Source organism: Bubalus bubalis, chromosome 8 (assembly GCF_019923935.1).
Source record: "Bubalus bubalis isolate 160015118507 breed Murrah chromosome 8, NDDB_SH_1, whole genome shotgun sequence".
Taxonomy (NCBI): Eukaryota; Metazoa; Chordata; class Mammalia; order Artiodactyla; family Bovidae; genus Bubalus; species Bubalus bubalis.
Window position 1 is genome coordinate 10,253,206 of NC_059164.1, and position 20,281 is coordinate 10,273,486.

General features: G+C 40.7%; 2 protein-coding genes across 11 annotated transcripts in view; one reads left to right on the plus strand and one right to left on the minus strand.

Annotated features, from left to right (window-relative positions):
* Positions 1-7,453, minus strand: part of HEPACAM2 (HEPACAM family member 2) — a 52,980-nt gene extending 45,527 nt beyond the window's left edge. For 2 of the 7 annotated variants that reach the window (XM_006078332.3, XM_025290854.2), the window contains exons 1-3: positions 7,268-7,453; positions 4,438-4,515; positions 683-1,036 (exon numbers count right to left, since the gene is read on the minus strand). In XM_006078332.3, the coding sequence (XP_006078394.2) occupies positions 683-1,036; positions 4,438-4,515; positions 7,268-7,346 (511 nt within the window). In that variant the 5' untranslated portion in view covers positions 7,347-7,453. Of the gene's footprint in view, positions 1-682; positions 1,166-4,437; positions 4,516-7,267 lie in introns of those variants that run through there. The other 5 variants (XM_006078328.3, XM_044946432.1, XM_044946431.1 and 2 more) reach the window with 5 other exon arrangements.
* A 6,179-nt stretch (positions 7,454-13,632) lies between these two features.
* VPS50 (VPS50 subunit of EARP/GARPII complex) overlaps positions 13,633-20,281 on the plus strand; it is a 131,061-nt gene continuing 124,412 nt past the window's right edge. The window contains exon 1 of one of the 4 annotated variants that reach the window (XM_006078319.4): positions 13,633-13,788. In XM_006078319.4, coding sequence (XP_006078381.3) covers positions 13,756-13,788 — 33 coding nt within the window. In that variant the 5' untranslated portion in view covers positions 13,633-13,755. Of the gene's footprint in view, positions 13,789-18,490; positions 19,020-20,281 lie in introns of those variants that run through there. The other 3 variants (XM_045166347.1, XM_045166346.1, XM_045166345.1) reach the window with 3 other exon arrangements.

Consider the following 20,281-nt stretch of genomic DNA (forward strand, 5'->3'; position numbering starts at 1 on the left):
TGAGAGAAAGAGAGTCAAGGGTGATGGCAGAGTGCAACTGATGGAATGAAGTTTGCATTTGCTAAAACAGAGGAATATTGTTAAACAGACAGGTTTAGGGGGAAAAATCAAAAGTTGTGCTTTGAGCATAGTATAGTATCTTTAAGGTACACTGCTTACATATCTCACTAAGGAAAATAAATGTCTGAAAGTTAGGTGAACCCTACTCTCCCTTCGAGGACATTCCCAGCACCTTCTACTGTTCCTCAAGTGTGGTCATTGAGCAAGTCTCATCCTCTTCCAGTGTACCAAAATTAAAAAAAACACACACAAACACACAAATCTTTATGTGACAAAAAATAGGGTTCTTCCCAGGGTGCATTCTGCTAATGAAAAATAAAGTTTTCTCCATCTCATCACATCAGCAACTTTATACTTGATAGTTTCCAGGCAAACAAACAATAACTCCTACTTACTGCTTGATTATCTTTAGCTGGGCACTGTGCATATCCTTTCTATGTATGTTCTTATTTAATCCCCAGGAAGCCTCATGAGGTGCCATTCATGTCATGAGACACTGAGGCTTTGAGGGTTAATGTGCCCAAAGCTGCAGACCAGACCTAAAGCCCTGGTAGCCTGGTCTCCTAAGCCATTGCTCACTGCCGTGCTACTCAGCCGCCCATGTCGCTCACAGTGGACTCACCATCAACCGTGACTTGAATCTTCTGACTAGCTGACAGAGTTCCGTTTCCCTGGATGTTGACCTTCACAATGTAATTGCCTTCGTCGGTGAACTGCAGTGGGTTGATGAGCAGGGAGGCGTTGGGTGGCATCATGGTGAATTTGTGCTGGTATTCCAAGTCGGGAACCACAGACTTGTTCACGGAGCCCAGCAAGTACTTGGGCATCGTATGGGGTCTCTCAAAAAGCCATATGACCTGGATGTCTGATGCTGGAGTGTGGAATCCATAGTGCACGGGGAGGTAGAGAGCCTGACCCCTGATGCCATGGACGGTGTGTGATGGCACTGCCACCTTCAGCCCCGAGCAAGCACCTGCTGTGAAGGAAAGGAAAGCTGTAAAGACCCCGAGCCACATTTCATAACCTAAAGGCACAAAACAGAGAGAACCTGATCGGGCGATAGTCCTTTACAAAGAAGAGAGGCTTCTAGGTACTGACTATTCTAGTACCGGTTACCTGTAGAGGTAAATATTTGTCTCTGAAATGAGCATTTTAAAAACTCCACCCAAAGACTGTGTGGATCGCTTGACCTCTTTAAATGCATGATGAAAAGGAAAAGCAGAAGTTATTATCTCTGACTGTTAAAGAATAATGGGAAAAGGAGAACTGGGATAGATGATTAGTTCTGAAGTCCAATGAAACCTTTAAAAAAATTGTAATTGCGACTATATTAATGTCTGAGTCATATCATATCCTAATCAAGCTATGTGATTGAGGGGCTACTTCCTCTTGAGAATCTTCCTTCACAGTCTTCTGACGTGACTCGGTAGTCCCTAATTGGAAGTTTTTCCCTTTAGCCAAAGCCTTGCCAAATGCAAATATTCTAAGGACAATGGTAGCAAGCCATTACCAGTTGTGATCGATTATTACTGCTTAGAAGCGGGGATCTGGTTTGTGTGTTTGAGCAACAGTAAGAGACAGGAACAAATGGAGCAAAGTGGAGCCCGAGGAGCCTGGTGAGACCAGCAAGACGGCTGGGTCAGAACAGGAAGTGCCTTAGAGTCGTGGTAAACGCTTAGGCAATTTTACTGTTAGTGAGATGGCAATACAACCAGAGTTTTGTGAGCAGAAGGGGTAGGGGTTTTCTTCTTATTTTGTTTTAAGGTGTACTCTAGCTGCTGTGAGAACAGACTGAAACAGGGGAAAGAACAGGAGAAGGGAGCCCACTTAGAAGGTGCCTGCAATAAAGTAGGCAAGAGATGGTTGTGCTCTAGATAAGGGCGGTAGTAAAAGATACTGTGAGGAAAGACTGGGGGTGCTAACAGTATTTGATGGCACGTTGGGAGTGGGATAAACAAAGATGAGCCAAGAATGATTCTAAGGTTGATGATCAACTGGAAGAATACAGCTGTCATTTATTAATGAGCAGCTAATCAATTAATCATGGGGAGACATTTTTGGAAGACATTTTGTCCTATGGACAGAAGGGCCTGGTGGGCTACAGTCCATAGGGCTGCAGAATCACGACTGAAGCGACTTATCATGCATGGAGAGACATCTCACAATTTCAATTCCGTCTTCTACAAAGTTTTTATCTTCTTTCATTGCTTCTCCCTTTTTTATCTCTACTAGTAAGGGGATCTTTAAGATTTATCTGATTCCTATTATGAAAAGGCATCAATATTAGGAAGGGAATGGTAGAAAGATCTGTTTGTACAATGATTTTCTTTGGAGAAACTGAAAGATGCTGGTCTGCTCCTGTGAGGAATAAAAATCCACCAACAGGAAATTTTCTTCTTTCCTTCCCAGGGTGAAGGTCAGAGCAAAGATTTCCATGGTTTTAGTTTTTGGGTAGCTGTTGTTGGTGAAGAGTGAGACCCTGGGGCGAGCAGGGAAGTCAGAGCAAAGAACTGAAGAGAAAAAAGAAAAAAGGAAGAATGGAGGAGGTTACAGGCAGAAGATACACAGTCGAAACCGACTACATGGACTGAAGACTAGGTGACTGTCTGGGAAAAATAAATATGTGTTTTACAGTATCCTTGGCTTCTGTGTATATTTGTGGTTGACTTGTAATTTTTTTTTTTTCCTGACAATGGGTTGTATCTGCACATTTCATTTTAATGATTTGGTCCATTACAAAGGAGTTACAAAGGTATGAGCATTTACTTCTATTTTCTTTTCTGACAAGTACAAGACTGTTGCATTTGTAGTTGTTCTTAATTTGAATCATTAGAAAAAGAAGGAACTGGTTGCTGAGAGCTATAAAGAGGAGATACAGTGGATTGCAGGAAAGGAATTCATAAGAGAAATAAATGAAGTTGAGAGAGTAAGTCTAGGACTTAACACTAGTGATGTATAAGATTTGTGAAGCAGCGATGGTAAGAAGGGAGTGAAGCTCTTGAAGCCAGAGATATAGAAAGACATTGGGCATCTGGGTGGCGGTCCTGCACAGGAAATTATTCCTCTTAGTACCTGTGATATCTGCACCAAACAGCATGTATTTTCATGACTTTCATGGTAATTGGCGATAGGAAGTGCCTGACAAGTTTCTGGCAAGCAATAAATAAAAACTAGTTTACCCATTATTACTAACTTAAGATATGCCAAATGTAATTTTCACTGTATTTATTGTGTTGCTGTTTCTTTTTTTTTTTTTTTTTTTTACTTCAGTGAATACAGAAATATTCCTGTGGGTTTCACAGTTCATTCTTGATCTTGGACTCCCCTGTCCACACAGTCTTAAATTAATCACTTGTAAACTGCCTGGAAATAAGAGCTTTTAGGAACCTATTCTCTAAGCTTTCAGAGAGATTTTTGAATTTGCTACTTTAATAAATTTAAAAGTCCACTGAAATTTGAGGTGTTGAATACCTACTTGGGATAAAATGGTGGTTAGTTAGATGACTTACCTTAGATAAGTCATTTTAATTCCCTGTGACTCGGTTTTCTTTTGTGTGAAGAGGGTTATATTAGATGAGGTCCAAGGCCTCTCTCTGCTCTTTATGTTTATGTTCTCAGCATCCTAAGGTGCCTTTCTCATGGTAGCAGCTACCCTACATTTGAAGGGGAAGGGCCCATATTTAAGTAAGAGAGGGCCCAAAGAATTCTGAAGTATTGAATCTCAGATTTAAGTCTACTTAATAAGTTGTCAATCCCTTTGTTTAGTCACTAAATCATGTCAGACTCTTCGTGACTCCACGCACTGTTCCTGCCACACTCCTCTGTCCATGGGGTTTCCCAGGCAAGAATACTAGAGTGATTTGCCATTTCCTCCTCCAGGGGATGTTCCTGCCCAGGGATTGAACCCGCAACTCGTGCATTGGCAGGTGGGTTCTTTACCACTGAGTCACCAAAGATATCTTCTAATAAAGTGGCAGTTCTGTGTTTTTTTTGCCAAGGAATAAAGGGGGATAATGGGAATCCACATCACTGCCTTGTGAACACACTGGAAAAAGCGGCATGGCTGCTGATAAAAAGCTTGCCTCTGACATTGAGCAATTTGGTCACTGATTTATTGGTCTATTTAATACATTTTACACCTCAACTTAGAAACTGCTGGTAGACTGAGCTGTAGCTAGAGATGGCCTGAGTGCAATTCTGCCCAATCTGCTCTTAGCACTTGGGGAAGTCATTGCAGAAGCCCTTGTTTACTTTTTACTTTTTTTTTTTTGAAAAGAGGAAGAACCTTTTTTAATCTACTTTTTTGTGTGGCTTGAGTTGAAAAAAGATTAACTGAGATTGTAATGTTCTGAAAATGACTGGGAAACACTTTATTACCATGGCATGACTGGAACAGAAACGTAGGTGGATCTTGACTCAGGAAGCTGAATCTTAAGCGGACTGGAAAGTCTATGACTGAAGTTACAGAAATAAATTTTATTTATTAAAATACTGAATATGACACAAACATTGCAGCCTAGGAAAATATGGAACTAGTAGAAAATGTTATATGGCATGTACAGTAATCATTAAGGGGAGTGAACTGGTTCTTTTGTCTATTTTGGAAATAAGAGACATCATGTAATAGTATCTTAAATAATACATTACCATCAATAATATCTCTGAATATATTCAATGCTTATCATACCAAATGATGTGAAGTCATGTCATTTAACTTTTTTCATGATATGAAATCATGAGTGCTTTTTCAAGTATATGTATGACAGTGAGAGAGAACGTAGCTGTTACAATTGCTGTTTGCTTAGATTGCCTACACCATTTTCATCAGATAAACTATAGGTGGAAAGTTATGAGTATATCAGTGAGGGATGAAATTTTCTTTATAAACTTTTCATATCAGCCACTAAAATCTTTTTAATTTGCAGGAAATACATGAGCCTATTGATACGATGTAATCCTTACTTGTAATGAATGTTGCAGAGTAAACAGATAATTGTATGCTTCTGCTCCCCTTTAGGAGCATGTACTCTTTAGCCATTGCTGAACAGCCCCCTATAGATGTGATGAGCTTATGCTGTCCAAACAGTAGTTTACTGACTTAAAAAAATTAGCTTCATCTTCAGAAGTTTTCAAGGGTTCTTTTCTCATTGTATAAGGAAACGTAAATGACTGAACTATGAATTTTAGAAAGTCAACCTCTGTAAGAACAAATAAACTTTTTGAAAATAAATGATATGAAAATTGGTGAAATTTTAATTTGATATTCCAAATATTTGTACTTAAATGAACATTCAATTTTATTACTAGGTTAATACTTTTGAGTTCAAGAAAAGAAAACTCTTGATTTTTTATATTTGAGGCACTATACTGCTTTGAAGAACATTGATATCATTAATAATCTGACATACAAAATTATAGCAAAACTCTCCCCTTCAGAGATTCCCTTAAATGATAAAACAAAGGCATGATAAAGGAACATCCAGTGTTAAAGAACACGACCTCATATTGTGAAATTATCTATAGTCCAGCAACAAAAGACTCCCTAGACCAGTTCACTGTATTGAACATAAACATCAGACTCCACAAAGTGACCTCTACTGTAGCTCAAAACAGTTGGCATTTACTTCCCCATTGCCAAGTCTGATATTTGCAAGCACAACACAGCTATTGTTGACTGTAAATAAACTCTTGTTATCTTTAGAGAAAATAGAAATTATGATGATGTACTTTGAATAGACTTTATAAACTACATTTGGGGCTTCAAATAGCTACAATTTTTTAAAAGGAAAAAACAAACAGATACTCAGTATTTCAAAATACAAAAAAATTTCCAAATCACCCAAGGTCTTTACAACTCACTACCAATGGAGATGAGTAAATTTGTGAAAGTCTTAAGGGATAATAACTGCTTTAGCTACTTATGGACATGCTATCTATTTCTCAAAATTATGTTTAATTTTAGTTTGGTAGAATCCTTCAAATGAATTGGCTCTCAGTGCTTTGTAAAGCCAGCTGCAAAAAATTACTTAGGAAATGACAGCAGTCCTGTTGTAAAAAATTAAGCATGGCACTGCCACAAAGGACACTTTTGAAGCCCAGAAAAATGCACAAAGATAAAAAGTCAGTTATGGTAATTGCTTACTTTTCCTAAAAATTCCTAAACGTCTGTATAGGCTTGAATTTGACAACATAATGGAAAAAGAATCACAATTATGGGAAACTCAAACATTTAAAAAATTAACAAACTGTACATTTCAAATATGTGGAATATGGACAACATTAGGTATAAATGTAAATAATCACAGGTACTATGAAAACTAAGCTGTAAAGTACCAGTAAGTGCAAGCTCTAAATACCGAAGAAGGTTAAAAACTTACGTGGTTATTTAGCTAATTTGTTCTTAAAATTTAAGGAATAAAAGGTTTTTTGATTTACTGTCTGTTGGATATAAACAAAACAAGAAACTGACTTGTTCTTTTAACTTGACTTTTAAAGCTGATATAGGAAGAATGGAAGAAGAATGTCTGGGGAAATTCTGACATAGAAACAGTGGACTCCTCTAAATTCTAAGGATAAAGAGGAGAATGAGGGAGAAACAAAGTAGAGGGGAAAAAATTAACTGAATTAACTACTGGGCAAAGAGAAAGACTAAAGCTATTTTGGAGAAATAATACTTTTAAACACATTTCTCCCCATTGAGTATATTTTTTTATCAGCTTGGAATCTAACTTTTCCCCACATTTCATAAATTAGGTAAAAAACAGGCAGAGCTAACAGTTTGCCACAATATCTTTAATTAAAACAGCCACAAACTATGTTCATAAATTGCTCTAAGTTTCACAGTAAGTGGTAACAAATTCATGACCTATAAGAATATTTGCCAAAGTAGAATGCATTAAAGTGTGTTGGACCTATATATAAACTCTATAAAAAGAAGAAACACATTAAGTTTTTAGAATGTCTTAATTTTCTTAATGAGTGCTATTGACAATAATTGTTGTCTTCAGAAAACAATAATCATCGATTGATTGAACTTCCTTTCCCCTCAATGATCCTGTTTCTTTGCTGGAACAAACTGTGTTATTGTTAAAAGGTTCTGTGCTGTCCTTCAATTATCTGAGTGAATCTACAGCCAAGAGCAAATATTTACCTTATGCTCACAATTTTTTAAAAAAGTAGTTAAAACGCACTTTATGCAGTGCCTTACCTAAGAGCAGAAGGTATATTTTGCACCGAAGGACCCCAACCCTGCTGCTGAAGGGTTCCATGAATGCATCCTGTTCCATGCACACAGTGCCCTGTTCCTGGTGGTAACGTGGTTCATGGACCAGCAGCTGCTGGTTTATTTGCCAGGGAAATTAGCAGTGAGGTAACAGACCCTAGCCTGCCTCTTGCTTCTGCGATTTGAATACAGAATGAATGTGTATACAAAGGACACAGGTACTGGGAACACCTGTTATGGGCTCTGCAAGAAGACAGGCTTGTGACTTTCAGAGCCACTTCTTAGCGATGATCAGTAATCGTCAGCATGTTTCATGAATTGTTCTTAGTTGCTAATCATCACATGAAGGAAAACATCCTTTTGGGTGACTCTAATAAAAAACAGTATGTTTTAAGAATCAAGAGCATATTGTGAAATTTTCTGAAAAAACAGAAGCTAGTATCCTATCATGGAAAACGATGCCGCTATTTTGAAATTAAATTTTTTCTATGAAAATCACAGTATTTCATATATCTGCTAAAATTGTTATAAATCACCATGAAGTAACACGTAGAAGTTATATACATCTTTAAATATGTATTTTTCTGTGTATATTCCCTGTTAGAAATGTCCACCATGGGTTTATTGCATCTATGGATTCATGTTATTTTTAAAAGCAAACCACAGGTGTGTTTCCGAGTAACACTGAATCAGGGACTGCACATAATTATAACAGATAATATCTGAGGCCACATTTTCACAGCTGAAGCACAGAGTAAGTGAACCAACGGCTCAGAGACCATCTTGCCTCTACAGTGGTGTCTGCGCTGCGGATTTTCTGCCTGGCCGTTCACCGCCAGGCAGCGCACTTCTGCTTAATTTACCTGGCTATAACTTAACCCATATTTCATTTCAAGTCATCTACTGCAAGAAGTTTCCAGTCCAAGCCTCTACTATATAAAACAAAAATCTGCCTCAAATCATGCAAAATTCCTTGCATAAATCATTTTTGAAAAGTAAAGGCCCACTGAAGAAGTTTGATGATAAAATAGGCAAAAAAAGAATATTCCTCAATTGTAATTAAAGGTAAAAAAAAAAAGCGAGTGATAAGATATTTTGGAATTTAAGTTTGGAAACATTTTTTGGATTAGGGCTAACAGACCTGTGTGTGTGTTCATGCTTAGTTGCGCAGTCGTGTCTAACTCTGCAACACCATGGTCTGTAGCCTGCCAGGCTCCTCTGTCCATGGGATTCTCCAGGCCAGAATACTGGAGTGGGTTGCCGTTTCCTCTTACAGGGGATCTTCTTGACTCAGGATACCAAACTCTAGAGTCTCCTTGCATTGCAGTCGGATTTTTCACAGTCTGAGCCACCAGGGAAACCCAGTTCGGACCTGCTCTTACTAGCAAAGTGACAGTTGGAAAACCCTGAGGCCTCTTCAGAGGTCACTTAATGATCTCTCCAAGCTTCAGAAGGAAAAAAAGGGTAAGAACCTCCCCCCAGGTAATTGTTACACCACAACTTTCTCTGTGCTATTTCTAAATCTTGTTTGTGTCATCTAGAGATTACAGCACTTATCTCACTAACCTCAACTGATTTTCTTGCATGTTTATTTTCCCTCTGGGTCCTAGAACACAAAGACTGGTCTTATTCACTTATGGATCTAGCATAGTGATTAACTAGTATTTTTCTTAAGTTGTTCCCCCAGAAATAAACCCAAAAGTTCCTTAGTCCATGTCTTCTGATTCCCACTTGATGTTTGAGAAATGCCTACAAATATTAATATTGGATTTTACAGAACACAATATGGAAAGTAATATTGAAATTCTACAGATAGCAGATAGATTCCCCTTCACATCTTTTACGGAGAAGGCAATGGCACCCCACTCCAGTACTCTTGCCTGGAAAATCCCATGGATGGAGGACCCTGGTAGGCTGCAGTCCATGGGGTTACTAAGAGTCGGACACGACTGAGTGATTTCACTTTTCACCTTCATGCATTGGAGAAGGAAATGGCAACCCACTCCAGTGTTCTTGCCTGGAGAATCTCAGGGACGGGGGAGCCTGGTGGGCTGCCGTCTATGGGGTCGCACAGAGTCGGACACGACTGAAGCGACTTAGCGGTAGCAGCAGCAGTCACATCTTTTAAATCAATATCCATCTCAAATTGTGTTTTATTAAATAAGCTCTTTCTAGTGTTTTTCAAACCCAGTGCTGGTTCATGATGAACTTTTTTGGGTCCTAAGCAAAGTGAGAGAAATAAAGATGATGCAGTGAGTTTTTCCTAATGTTAAATTTGCTCAATTTAAAGGACTGATCTTTATTCTGCAATTTTTTTTTGTTTCTTTTGTTATATTAAAATATCCTTTATTTTATGATACAGTGATAATAGATGTTACATACATAAATAAAATGTCAATATGAATTAGATGATCTTTTCATGTCAAGACACATATTAAAGGGCTTCTCAGGTGGCACAAGTGGTAAAGAACCTGCCTGCCAGTGCAGGAGACTTAAGAGACATGGGTTCTGTCCCCGGGCTGGGAAGGTCCCACGAAGGAGGGCATGGCAACCCACTCCAGTATTCTTGCCTGAAGAATCCCAAGGACAGAGGAGCCTGGCGGGTTACAGTCCAGAGGGTCACAGAGAGTAGGACACGGCTGAAGTGACTTGGCATGCAAGCACATATTTAAAAATGACAATGACAGGCTTATCTTGGGAAAGTGCTGAGACAAAAATCATGACAGTGCGCCCTCTAGTGGCAGGTAGTACGAATAAAAATCTTAACCTGCTAGAGTAACTTCAGAATTCAGAATGTTTACACAGGAAGGCAAACAAGATAACGTTAAAATATAACTTCAATTGTTTTCAGTTTTTAAGTGCTATTACAGATAGTTTAAAGTGTTTTATCGTTATAAGAAACTTCCCATCATCTACATCTCACATCTCACCTGTAACCCACAGAGGAGCTCTGTTCAGGAGCCTATGGATTTCAAACATCCACACTCATTATTCACTAGTAGCATAGGAATGCTTTGGAATGATAGAAGAATTGGGAAGGAGAGGTGGTGACACGCTAATGCCAAGGCGAACAGAGAACAGTGGCTTGCCAGATGGCTCAATGGTAAAGAATCTGCCTGCCAATGCAAAAGATGTAAGAGACAGAGGTTTGATCCCGGGGTCGGGGAAAATCGCCTGGAGAAGGGAATTGCATCCCACTCTGGTATTCTTGCCTGGAGAATCTCATGGACAGAGGAGCTTGGCGGGCTACAGTCCATGGGATTGTAAGAGTGAGACATGACTGAGCATGCATGCACGCAAGAAGAACTGAGGAAAGAAAGCCCTGTCTTCTGTTCTAATTCGATAGATCTCAGGAAAGCTCAGAGTTTACAGGGAAGAGGTGGCTGCTAGAGAAGGCCATCACAACCACCCATGCCTGTGCTAACTCCTATAGAGTTAGGTCTATAGTACTGCCTCCCAGAAACCCTGATCAATTCATATGGCCACTAAATGATTATCAGCAACGTCTTCCTTCCAGGGCCCCTCTCCAGGTCACTGCTTTACCTTCAGCAAGTGTCCTGTTTTTCTACTACTGCTTGCTCAGGAAATGTCTTTACGTTTTGCTGGGGAGGCCACATCTTTCTGCTGCTTTGATATTTATAGGATGACTAGAAATTCATCCTGGTTTTATCAAACCAGGATCTCCGCTTTTTAAGCTTCAGAGGCTCCTTCTATTTGGGCTATCAGAAATATGCCCTTATGGGGGGGGTGTGGGTGTGTGTGTGTGGGTGTGTGTGCGCGCGCATGTGTATGTGAGTCGCTCAGTCATGTCCGACTCTTTGCAAACCTGTGGACTGTAGCCCGCCAGGCTCCTCTGTCCATGGAGATTCTCCAGGCAAGAATATTGGAGTGAGTTGCCATTCCCTTCCCTAGGGGATCTTCCCTACCCAGTGATCCCAGGTCTCCCGCACTGCAGGCAGATTCTTTACTGTCTGAGCCACCAGGGAAGCCCTTATCCTACTTTACAGTAGGATATCCTACTGTATCCTACTTTACAGGAATCCTACTTTACTTAACGCGACTGCCCTGAATCAGATCTACTTACTTCTTAGCCTGGATATTCCAATCTACAAAAACAGGCCTGGCATTCCTTAACAGAGGGACTACTATCCTAAAAACTTTTGTCAAGATTTGCTGGGAGGCCATCCACACTTTCCACTAGTTTGTTCTGGTCTACCACTAATGACCCTCGGACAACTGTGTGAGCACTAAATAAGTCTAATGCATTTATTTACTTTTGGATCTTTAGTTGCAGCATGCGAATTCTTAGTTGCAGCCTGAGGGATCTTGTTCCCTGACCAGGGATTGAATCTGGGTCCCCTGCATTGGGAGTGTGGAATCAGCCACCGGACCACCAGGGAAGTCCTCTAATAAGTTTTATATATGTAGTTTTGAAAAATGGAAATGAAATAACATGCTTCACCTTTTTAAAAAAGTGTGCTTTAGGACTCTAGGTTTTTGTTTTTATTTTTTAGCTTAGGGAGTCAAAAAACCTATCATGTTTAGTTCAACTATTTTCTATAGGGTTAGGGTATGCTGAATTAGGGCATATATTTTATTTAGACAATAGCACTGATTTACTTTCCATGCTTCTACTATTATAGCTACAGCCTTTGAACTTTTAGAGGCCTGGGTTGTCCATTTCCTTTTAGTTAAAAAGAAACATACTAAAATGTAGAGTATTAAGAGTTAAATAGAGTTTTAATGCTTTCTTGCCTTTTCAGGTCAAGCAGATACAGAAACCACTCTTTTCCCCAATTTGGCTGATAGGAAAAAACCAAATGAGTGGAAAAAAAAAAAGCTTCTCTTTGTCACCTGCAACCTTGTGTATGAGGGGAAAAATTCTGGGTCTGGATCTGGGTTCATTCTAAACAGTGTATTTTAAATGCTTCAGCTGGCTGCCTATAAAAATCACTGAAGGTCTCAAAGAACTCTCATAAAAATGGTAACAACAGTACCCTCCTCAGGTGAATCTGCACAATCACGTTTGAGAACTACTGGACTTAGATCCCCTCTAATAATACTGTTTAAATTGTAAACTCCTTAAGGATCACGATTGTATTTTATCAATCTGAAGTGCTCAGAATAGGGTTGACTAGTGCCCAGAAATCAACAAATGTTTAGTGAATTGGGTTTCATTTCATATGCTAATATGGCAAGCAGTTTCTCTTTCAGAGACTTCCAATCAATAAGAACTGTCTGGCAATTAAGATTATAACAGGTAATCCGCTGTAATAAACTACACTAAGGTTGCCCAAAAGGCACTGGAATTTCTTCACGGGCTTAGACGTGAGAGAGTCAGAAAAGCATATAGGTGAGCATATATTTCAAAAGGAACTGTCAGGCACAGTGATAAAACTATGCACAGGGTGGTTCTGTTGGAGTAGAGAACTGTGTAGAATTACGACTATAATCCTTCCTAATTATGAAGCGCCTTACAATTTATAAATTGCATTCACTTACTTGTGTGGATAAGTGAGATACCACGTGTAAAGCTATTAGCAAAGTTTCTGCACTAAGTTTCTGACAGGTAACTAGCTCTCAATACACGTGTGCTATTATTAATTGTTAGCTCTGGGTCACTTTTCCTTTTATTCTTATAATTGGCAAGTTCTTTCTTAAGTTGAGCCCCCAAAGACTGCCCTATTGCTTTCCCCAATGTAACTAAACTGCTGTAAGTTGAAAAGAGGACATTAAAGTGACATGCCTACTTATTACTATTGCTATATTAATATTTTCTATCTTGATTTGCCTTAGATTACACAGGTGGTAAAATGGTAAGTGGGGAATTAAACCCTTTGGTGTTAGTTTTCTGCTTTGAATACCAAGACTGAGGAAGAAGAGCTCTAACCTGGACAGCCAGCACTGGACAACCTGGCCCACACTTTTCCTCAGGCCAAGCCCAGCGCCACCTGGGGAATGCCAAGTTCTCCTGGGGCGTCCAGCCCCTTCGCGTCAGCCTGTCGTCCTTTCACTTCGCCCCGGAGACCAGGTGGGGTTTCCTCCACTACATCCCTAAGGGGCCTCATGTCAGTCAGGTTTATATACTGTCGCCTCAGTATTTGTTCCTGGTCACCTAAGAATTAAGTTTTTGCCGCCTCCCCGAAGCAGAGTTACCGATACCTAGCACCTCTTTAAAGACCGGCGACTGCCGCGGTCTCTCAAGAGCAACAAGTTTTGTGCATTTATCTGAAGCGTCAGCTGTTGTACTTGCTGGGAAATGTAGTACCTGGACCGTTCTCTCGCCTCCATTGCAGGGGCGATGGCAGCCGGAGGACTACAATTCCCAGCATGCTAGGAGAAAGGAAGGGAAACCCAGGTCGGCAGTTCCACGTGACTACTCACTATGGCTTCCCTGTGTCGGGGCCAGCAGTTTGGTGGTTGTGAGTGATTTGTTAGTTCTCTGCTGCAGGATACCGCCTCACGAATTCGACATGCAAAAAATCAAATCTCTTATGACCCGGCAGGTAAGTTGCAGAGGCTGAAGCAAAAGTCTCCTTCATCTCTGCTGGGAGACGAGCCGAGATATTCTGTCCCTGGGCCGCAGGCAAGCAGACACCCAAGTTATAGGTGGTGGCAGGTGTCAGGGGCACTATAAATTCCGGGCACACCCTGGAAAACTCACCTGACCCTCGGGGTTCGGAGCCTTGCTCAGGTGGGACCCGGTGACCCAAGAACATTCCTTTAGATAAGACCAATGAGGGAGCCGGAGGCTGTCTTTGTCTCCCCCTCCCCCCTTTTGCCAGTTTTCCAGTGATCGCCCTAGCTATACTGCCGGGTTCCCTTTATCCCCAAACTGTCTGGTTGTCTGAGGGTGGCCTGGGTGTAAGTGAGGTCTGTACAATAGAGATGACTAGAAAGAGTGGGGGGGGGGGCGGCGGGGGCGGCAAGCAGTAATTTGAAGGCAGAATTGATATTGATAGCTTTATTTGGGCAAGTCCCTAAATCTAGTAGCATAAATTTCCTTACGTGAAAGTGAGAATAATAATTATTTTTGTTCATCTTGTTTCACAGTTCTGTTATGAAAGTCATCAGTGTCTGTGAAATGATACTTTAAAAAAGTCATTGTCATGGCAAAATAATGATCTTTTATTTTTTGCCAGAATGTTAAATCTTGAATAAAAACTTTGGCTGTTTTCTGTCATAAATTATAGGGATATCCTAATAACGTGTCAGCTTCTTTCAAATCAGAAATGGCAGAAATCTACTTTTATATACTTATTGATTATGGTTTGGTTTTAGATACCTTTATTTGTTTCAGCTCTAGTATTTTACTAGAATTGATCATTCTTTATTTTTATATTAGAGAGGGTAATTTAGATTAGAATTTTAAATCAGTGTCATTTTGAGAACTTTGGAGAATGTTGAGGCAAAGCATTTAGTGAAAGATTCGTGAATATTTTTGTTCATGGAAAAAAGACTACAAATTCCACATTAAATTCTTATTTGATAGTTTAGAATTTGAGAGACATCTGAATAAATTACACATTGTAGGTCTCTGGTGAAGAATACACAAATTCTATGTGATTATTGTCCTCTGTCAAATTATGTTGTTATTGTCATGAAGATAAAGTTTTAAAGTTCTGTGAATTATAAAATATTTAATTAAGTGGATAGTAAGATTTGACAGTTCTTACATTTGTTGAGTCCTGGTCTTATGCTTCATAACACTTCTTTCTTGAGGATGGGTTTGAATCCTGGTCCATCCTGTAGCTGTGTGACCTTGAGCAACTTTACTTAACTTAAAAAAAAAATTTTAGTTTTTAATTGAAGGATAATTGATTTACAGAATTTTGTTGGTTTCTGCCAAACATCAACATGAATCAGCCATAGGTATACATATGTCTCCTCACCCTTAAACCTCTCTCCCATCTCCCTGCCCATCCTACCCCCTCTAGGTTGATACAGAGCCCCTGTTTGAGTTTCCTAAGTCATACAGCAAATTCCCATTGGCTGTCTATTTTGCATATGGTAATGTAAGTGTCCATGTTATTTTCTGCATACATCTCACCCTCCCCAGCCCCGCCCGCCATGTCCACAGGTCTGTTCTATGTCTGTGTCTCCATTGCTGCCCTGCAGATAATTTCATCAGTGCCATCTTTCTAGATCCTATATATATGTGTTGCTGCTGCTGCTAAGTCGCTTCAGTCGTATCTGACTCTCTGCGACCCCATAGACGGCAGCCCACCAGGCTCCCCCGTCCCTGGGATTCTCCAGGCAAGAACACTGGAGTGGGTTGCCATTTCCTTCTCCAGTGCATGAAAGTGAAAAGTGAAAGTGAAGTCGCTCAGTCCTGCCCGACTCTTAGCGACCCCATGGACTGTAGCCCGCCAGGCTCCTCCGTCCATGGGATTTTCCAGGCAAGAGTACTGGAGTGGGGTGCCATTGCCTTCTCCGATATATGTGTTAGTATACAGTATTTATCTTTCTCTTTCTGACTTACTTCACTGTATAATAGGCTCTAGGTTCACCCACCTCATTAGAACTGACTCAAATGTGTTCCTTTTTATGGCTGAGTAATATTCCATTGTGTATATGTACCACAGCTTCTTTATCCATTGATCTGTCAGTGGACATCTAGGTTGCTTCCATGTTCTAGCTATTGTAAATAGTGCTGCAGTGAACATTGGGGTACACGTGTCTTTTTCAGTTTTGGTTTTCTCAGCGTAAATGCTTAGTAGTGGAATTGCTGGGTCATATGGTGGTTTTATTCCCAGTTTTTTTTTTTAAGGAATCTCCATGCTCTCTTCTTTAGTGGCTGTATCAATTTACATTCCCACCAGCAGTATGAGAGGGTTCTCTTTTCTTCACACCCTCTCCAGCATTTATTATTTATAGACTTTTTGATGATGGCCATTCTGACCGATGTGAGGTGATACCTCATTGTAGTTCTGTTTTGCATTTCTCTAATAATGAGCGATGTTGAGCATCTTTTCATGTGTTTTTGTTAGCCATATGTATGTCTCCTTTGGAGAAGTGTCTGTTTAGGTCTTTTTCCCACTTTTTGATTGGGTTGTTTGTTTTTCTGGTATTGAGTTGTATAAGCTGCTTGTATATTTTGGAAATTAATCCTTTATCAGTTGTTTCATTTACTGTTATTTTGTCCCATTCTGAGGGTTGCCTTTTCACCTTGTTTATAGTGTCTTTTGCTGTGCAAAAGCCTTTGAATTTAACTGGGGCCAGCTTGTTTATTTTTGTTTTTATTTTCATTACTTCAGGAGAAGGGTCATAGAGGATCTCGCTTTGATCTGTGTCATTGAGTGTTCTGCCTATGTTTTCCTCTAAGAGTTTTATAGTTTCTGGTCTTACACTTAGGTCTTTAATCCATTTTGTGTTTATCTTTGTGTATGGTGTTAGGAAGTGTTCTAATTTCATTCTTTTACACATAGCTGTCCCAGTTTCCCCAGCTCCATTTAATGAAGAGGCTGTCCTTGCCCCATTGTTGCCTTTTTGGAACATCTGTTTTCACATCTTTCTAACAGGAATGATAGCATGTATCACATGGGGCTTTCCTAGCAATGTTTATATGATAAGATCAAAGTAGAGCGATAAAGGAGTTAACAGTTCCTGGGGCTAACAAAGAAATGCATAACCACAGAGATTATCTCAGTGGCTGCATGGATGGTGGAAAAGCGGGAAAACTAGAAGCTGGATGTTGCAGAAATTCAAAGAATCGTTGATTTCAGGCTGACTTTGGTAGCTATTTGACTTTTAAAACAATATACACTTCTGTACATTATCCCATTAATGCCCCTAAACTGCCTCTGGCGTGCTGAATTTGGACTTCTGTGCAGCAGCTAAGTTTGGTGCCGTCTCCTGTTGCTTGCTGGTGGTTCAGCGTAGTCAACGTTGCCATCATTGTACTTTGGTTGGTTTGTTTTCTAACCCTGCTTTGTAAGAGTGAGTGAGAGAGAAAAAATACAAAAGTCCAGATAACCAGTGATAATAAGTTTATGTCTCCTGAATGTAGTGAAATTGTTCTGAAAATGGTGACTCTTCAGCCTCAGTCATTTGTTTATCAGATTGAGCAGGTAAAATCTGTGTTTAGTTGGGATAGAAAAAAAAAAAAGCTAAAGAACACATACAAAAAGTTGGAACTGTACTGTATAGGAGGTGAGGTAAAATTAGGAGTTTCACACAGATTTTTAAGGTCATCCTAATTATATTTGTTTATGGTTTGACTTCCACATATTTGTGTGTGTTAGTTGCTCAGTCATGTCTGACGCTTTGCAACTCCATGGACTGTAGCACGCCAGGCTCCTTTGTCCATGGAATTCTCCAGGCAAGAATACTGGAATGGTTTGCCATTCCTTCCAGTAGGGGATCTTCCTGACCCAGGGATCGAACTTGGATCTCCTGCATTGCAGGCAGATTCTTTACTCTCTGAACCATCAGAGAAGCCTCATATTTAATCATTATTCATACACTTTTTATGAATCTATGATGTATGAAAGTAGGGTGCTGCCTAGCATTGGGAATTTTATTTGTACTGTTTATTGTTAGGTTAAATATAGCAGTATTACAAATAAATACGAATAAAGATGTTTCTTTTTGGAGGGGCTAAAGAATATGCTGATAATGTATTGCTGTGAATGTGAAGAGGTAGGAAATTAAGGTCTCTGACACTTTTTGGCATTTCAGCTCTCCAGGGATCTTGGTTTGGAGGAGAATGTAGAGCAGCCTTTGTTAGCTCTCTCTGTTTACATGAGTTCCTTTGTTCTGCTTTCTCCATGATGCTGGCCTCTGTTCTTTCAGTTTGTTCAACCAGTGCTTACCGAACTTTATGTACCAGGCACCATTCTAAGTCTGGGGAATGCAGCAGTAACAGAACAGACATGTGTGAAGGCAGTCATGGTGATACACGTTTCAGAGGAATAGAGGATAGAGAGTTCTGGGAGTTGTTGACGATTTAGGGTCATTTATAACTTTTAGATGGGGCTTTCCAGGTGGCTCAGTGGTAAAGAATCCTCCTGCCGATGCAGGAGGTGAGGGACGTAGGTTTGATCCCTGAGTCTGGAAGATCCCCCGCGGGAGAAAATGGCACCTTGCTCCAATATTTTTGCCTAGGAAATCCCATGGACAGAGGAGCCTGGTGGGCTACAGTCCACGGGGTCGCAAAGATTCGGACACGACTGAGCAACTGAGCCCACGCAGCACTTTTTAGATATGGTGGCCATAGAAGGCCTCTGAGAAGGTGACATTTGAGGTAAAACCTGAAGGAGGTGAGGGAGTGAGCTCTGGGGATGTCTGGGAAGGAGCATTCTGGGTGGAAGGAAAAGCAGATGCAGAGGCCTTGAGGCAGGAGCGTCTTTGAAGGGCAGCAAGAGGCCAGTGTGGGAGGAGTGAAGTGAGTGACGAGAGAAATGGTGGGAGATGAGGTCAGAGAGCAAGGGCAGGAAGCCAGATCATGTAGCGTCTCATCTCCATCTCATCTTCTCTGCTTCTCTTCTCACTCATGGTAAGGCCAGGGTGGCCCGTAAGGATGCTAATACAGTAATCCATGTGAGACAGGATGTGGGCCTGCCTCAGGATGCTAGCAGTGGAGGTGTTGAGAAAAGGTCAGATCGTGGGTATATTGTGGATGTGGAGTTGGCAGAATTTCTTAATAGATCGGATTTGGGCTGTGAGAGAAAGAGAAACTTCAAGGTTGACTCCAAATGGTTTGGCCCCAGCAACTGGAAGAATTGAATTGACCTGGGTAAGACTGAGGGAGGAACAGATTGAAGGAAGGAAGCAGGTTTTTAGACTTGTTCATTTGAAAGCCTCTTGGCTTTTTGGAGGAAGAAAGTAGGCAGTTGGCTGAAAGAGCTTGAATTTTTGAGGCGAAGTCCAGGGTATAGGTAAACATTCAGGAGTCACGAGTAGAAGGAGGGTGTGTGCTGGCTAAGATCACCGGTGGTGTAAGTGTAAAAATAAAACAAGAGTCCACAGTTGGAGCTTTTGAGAACTCTGTGTTCTGAGCTCGGGGATTTAGGAAGGCAGATTGAGAAGGAGCACTGAGGTGAGCAGCATCCCCCCGGAAGCGTTCTCCTGCATCCCAAGGAGCATCCCAAAGAGCGCCTCTCCTGTAGCAGATGCTCAGTACATATCTGTTGGATAAAGAGACCATCCCAACCAGTTAGGTCCAAGTAAAGAACTGAAAAGAAGAGGGAGTGATCAGCTGTATTAAATGCTGCACGTGGGCCGTGGAGGGTGAGAATGGGAGTGCGCCTCTGCCCTGAGCAGCAGTAAGGTCACTGGTGACCTCACAGCAGCGCTGCGGTAAGGTGGTGAGGAGGAATGCCCGATGCGGATGGGTTTGGGAGAAACCGAGGGCTGAGGGTAAGCACTCTGAATTTTGCCAAAACTTTTGCTTGAAAAGAGAAGGAATCACAAACCACGTTACATGCTTCTTTTGACCATTGGGACCTTCGTTGCTGGTCTCATCGATGGAAGCTGAAGATTCACGTAGACGAAACAGAAGTAAATCTAACGTGTAATCTGATCGGGCAAAGAAAGTTGCAGAGGCAGGTATTATGTATGATGGATTTTGTATAGGGAAATTATGAAAACAAAAACCAGATACAAGAGAAAATCCAACAATGGCTAATGATTAGAGTGAAAGTTTCAATTTAATAAAGGCAGAGCACTATAGTTATAGAACCTGAAGCTCCTATACTTTGGCCACCTAATGTGAAGAGCCGACTCGTTGGAAAAGACCCTGATGGTGGGAAAGATTGAAGGCAAAAAGGAGAAGACGGCAGCAGAGGATGAGATGGTTAGATAGCATCAGCAACGCACTGGACATGATCCTGAGCAAACTCTGGGAGATAGTGGAGGACAGAGGAGTCTGGCATGCTGCAGTCCACGGGGTCACAAAAAGTCAGACGTGACTTAGCGATTGAACAGCAGCAGCAGCGTAGCTATAACCATCACTTCCTGCTTTAAAGAGGTGAAGATAAAATAAAAATGATGACTTCA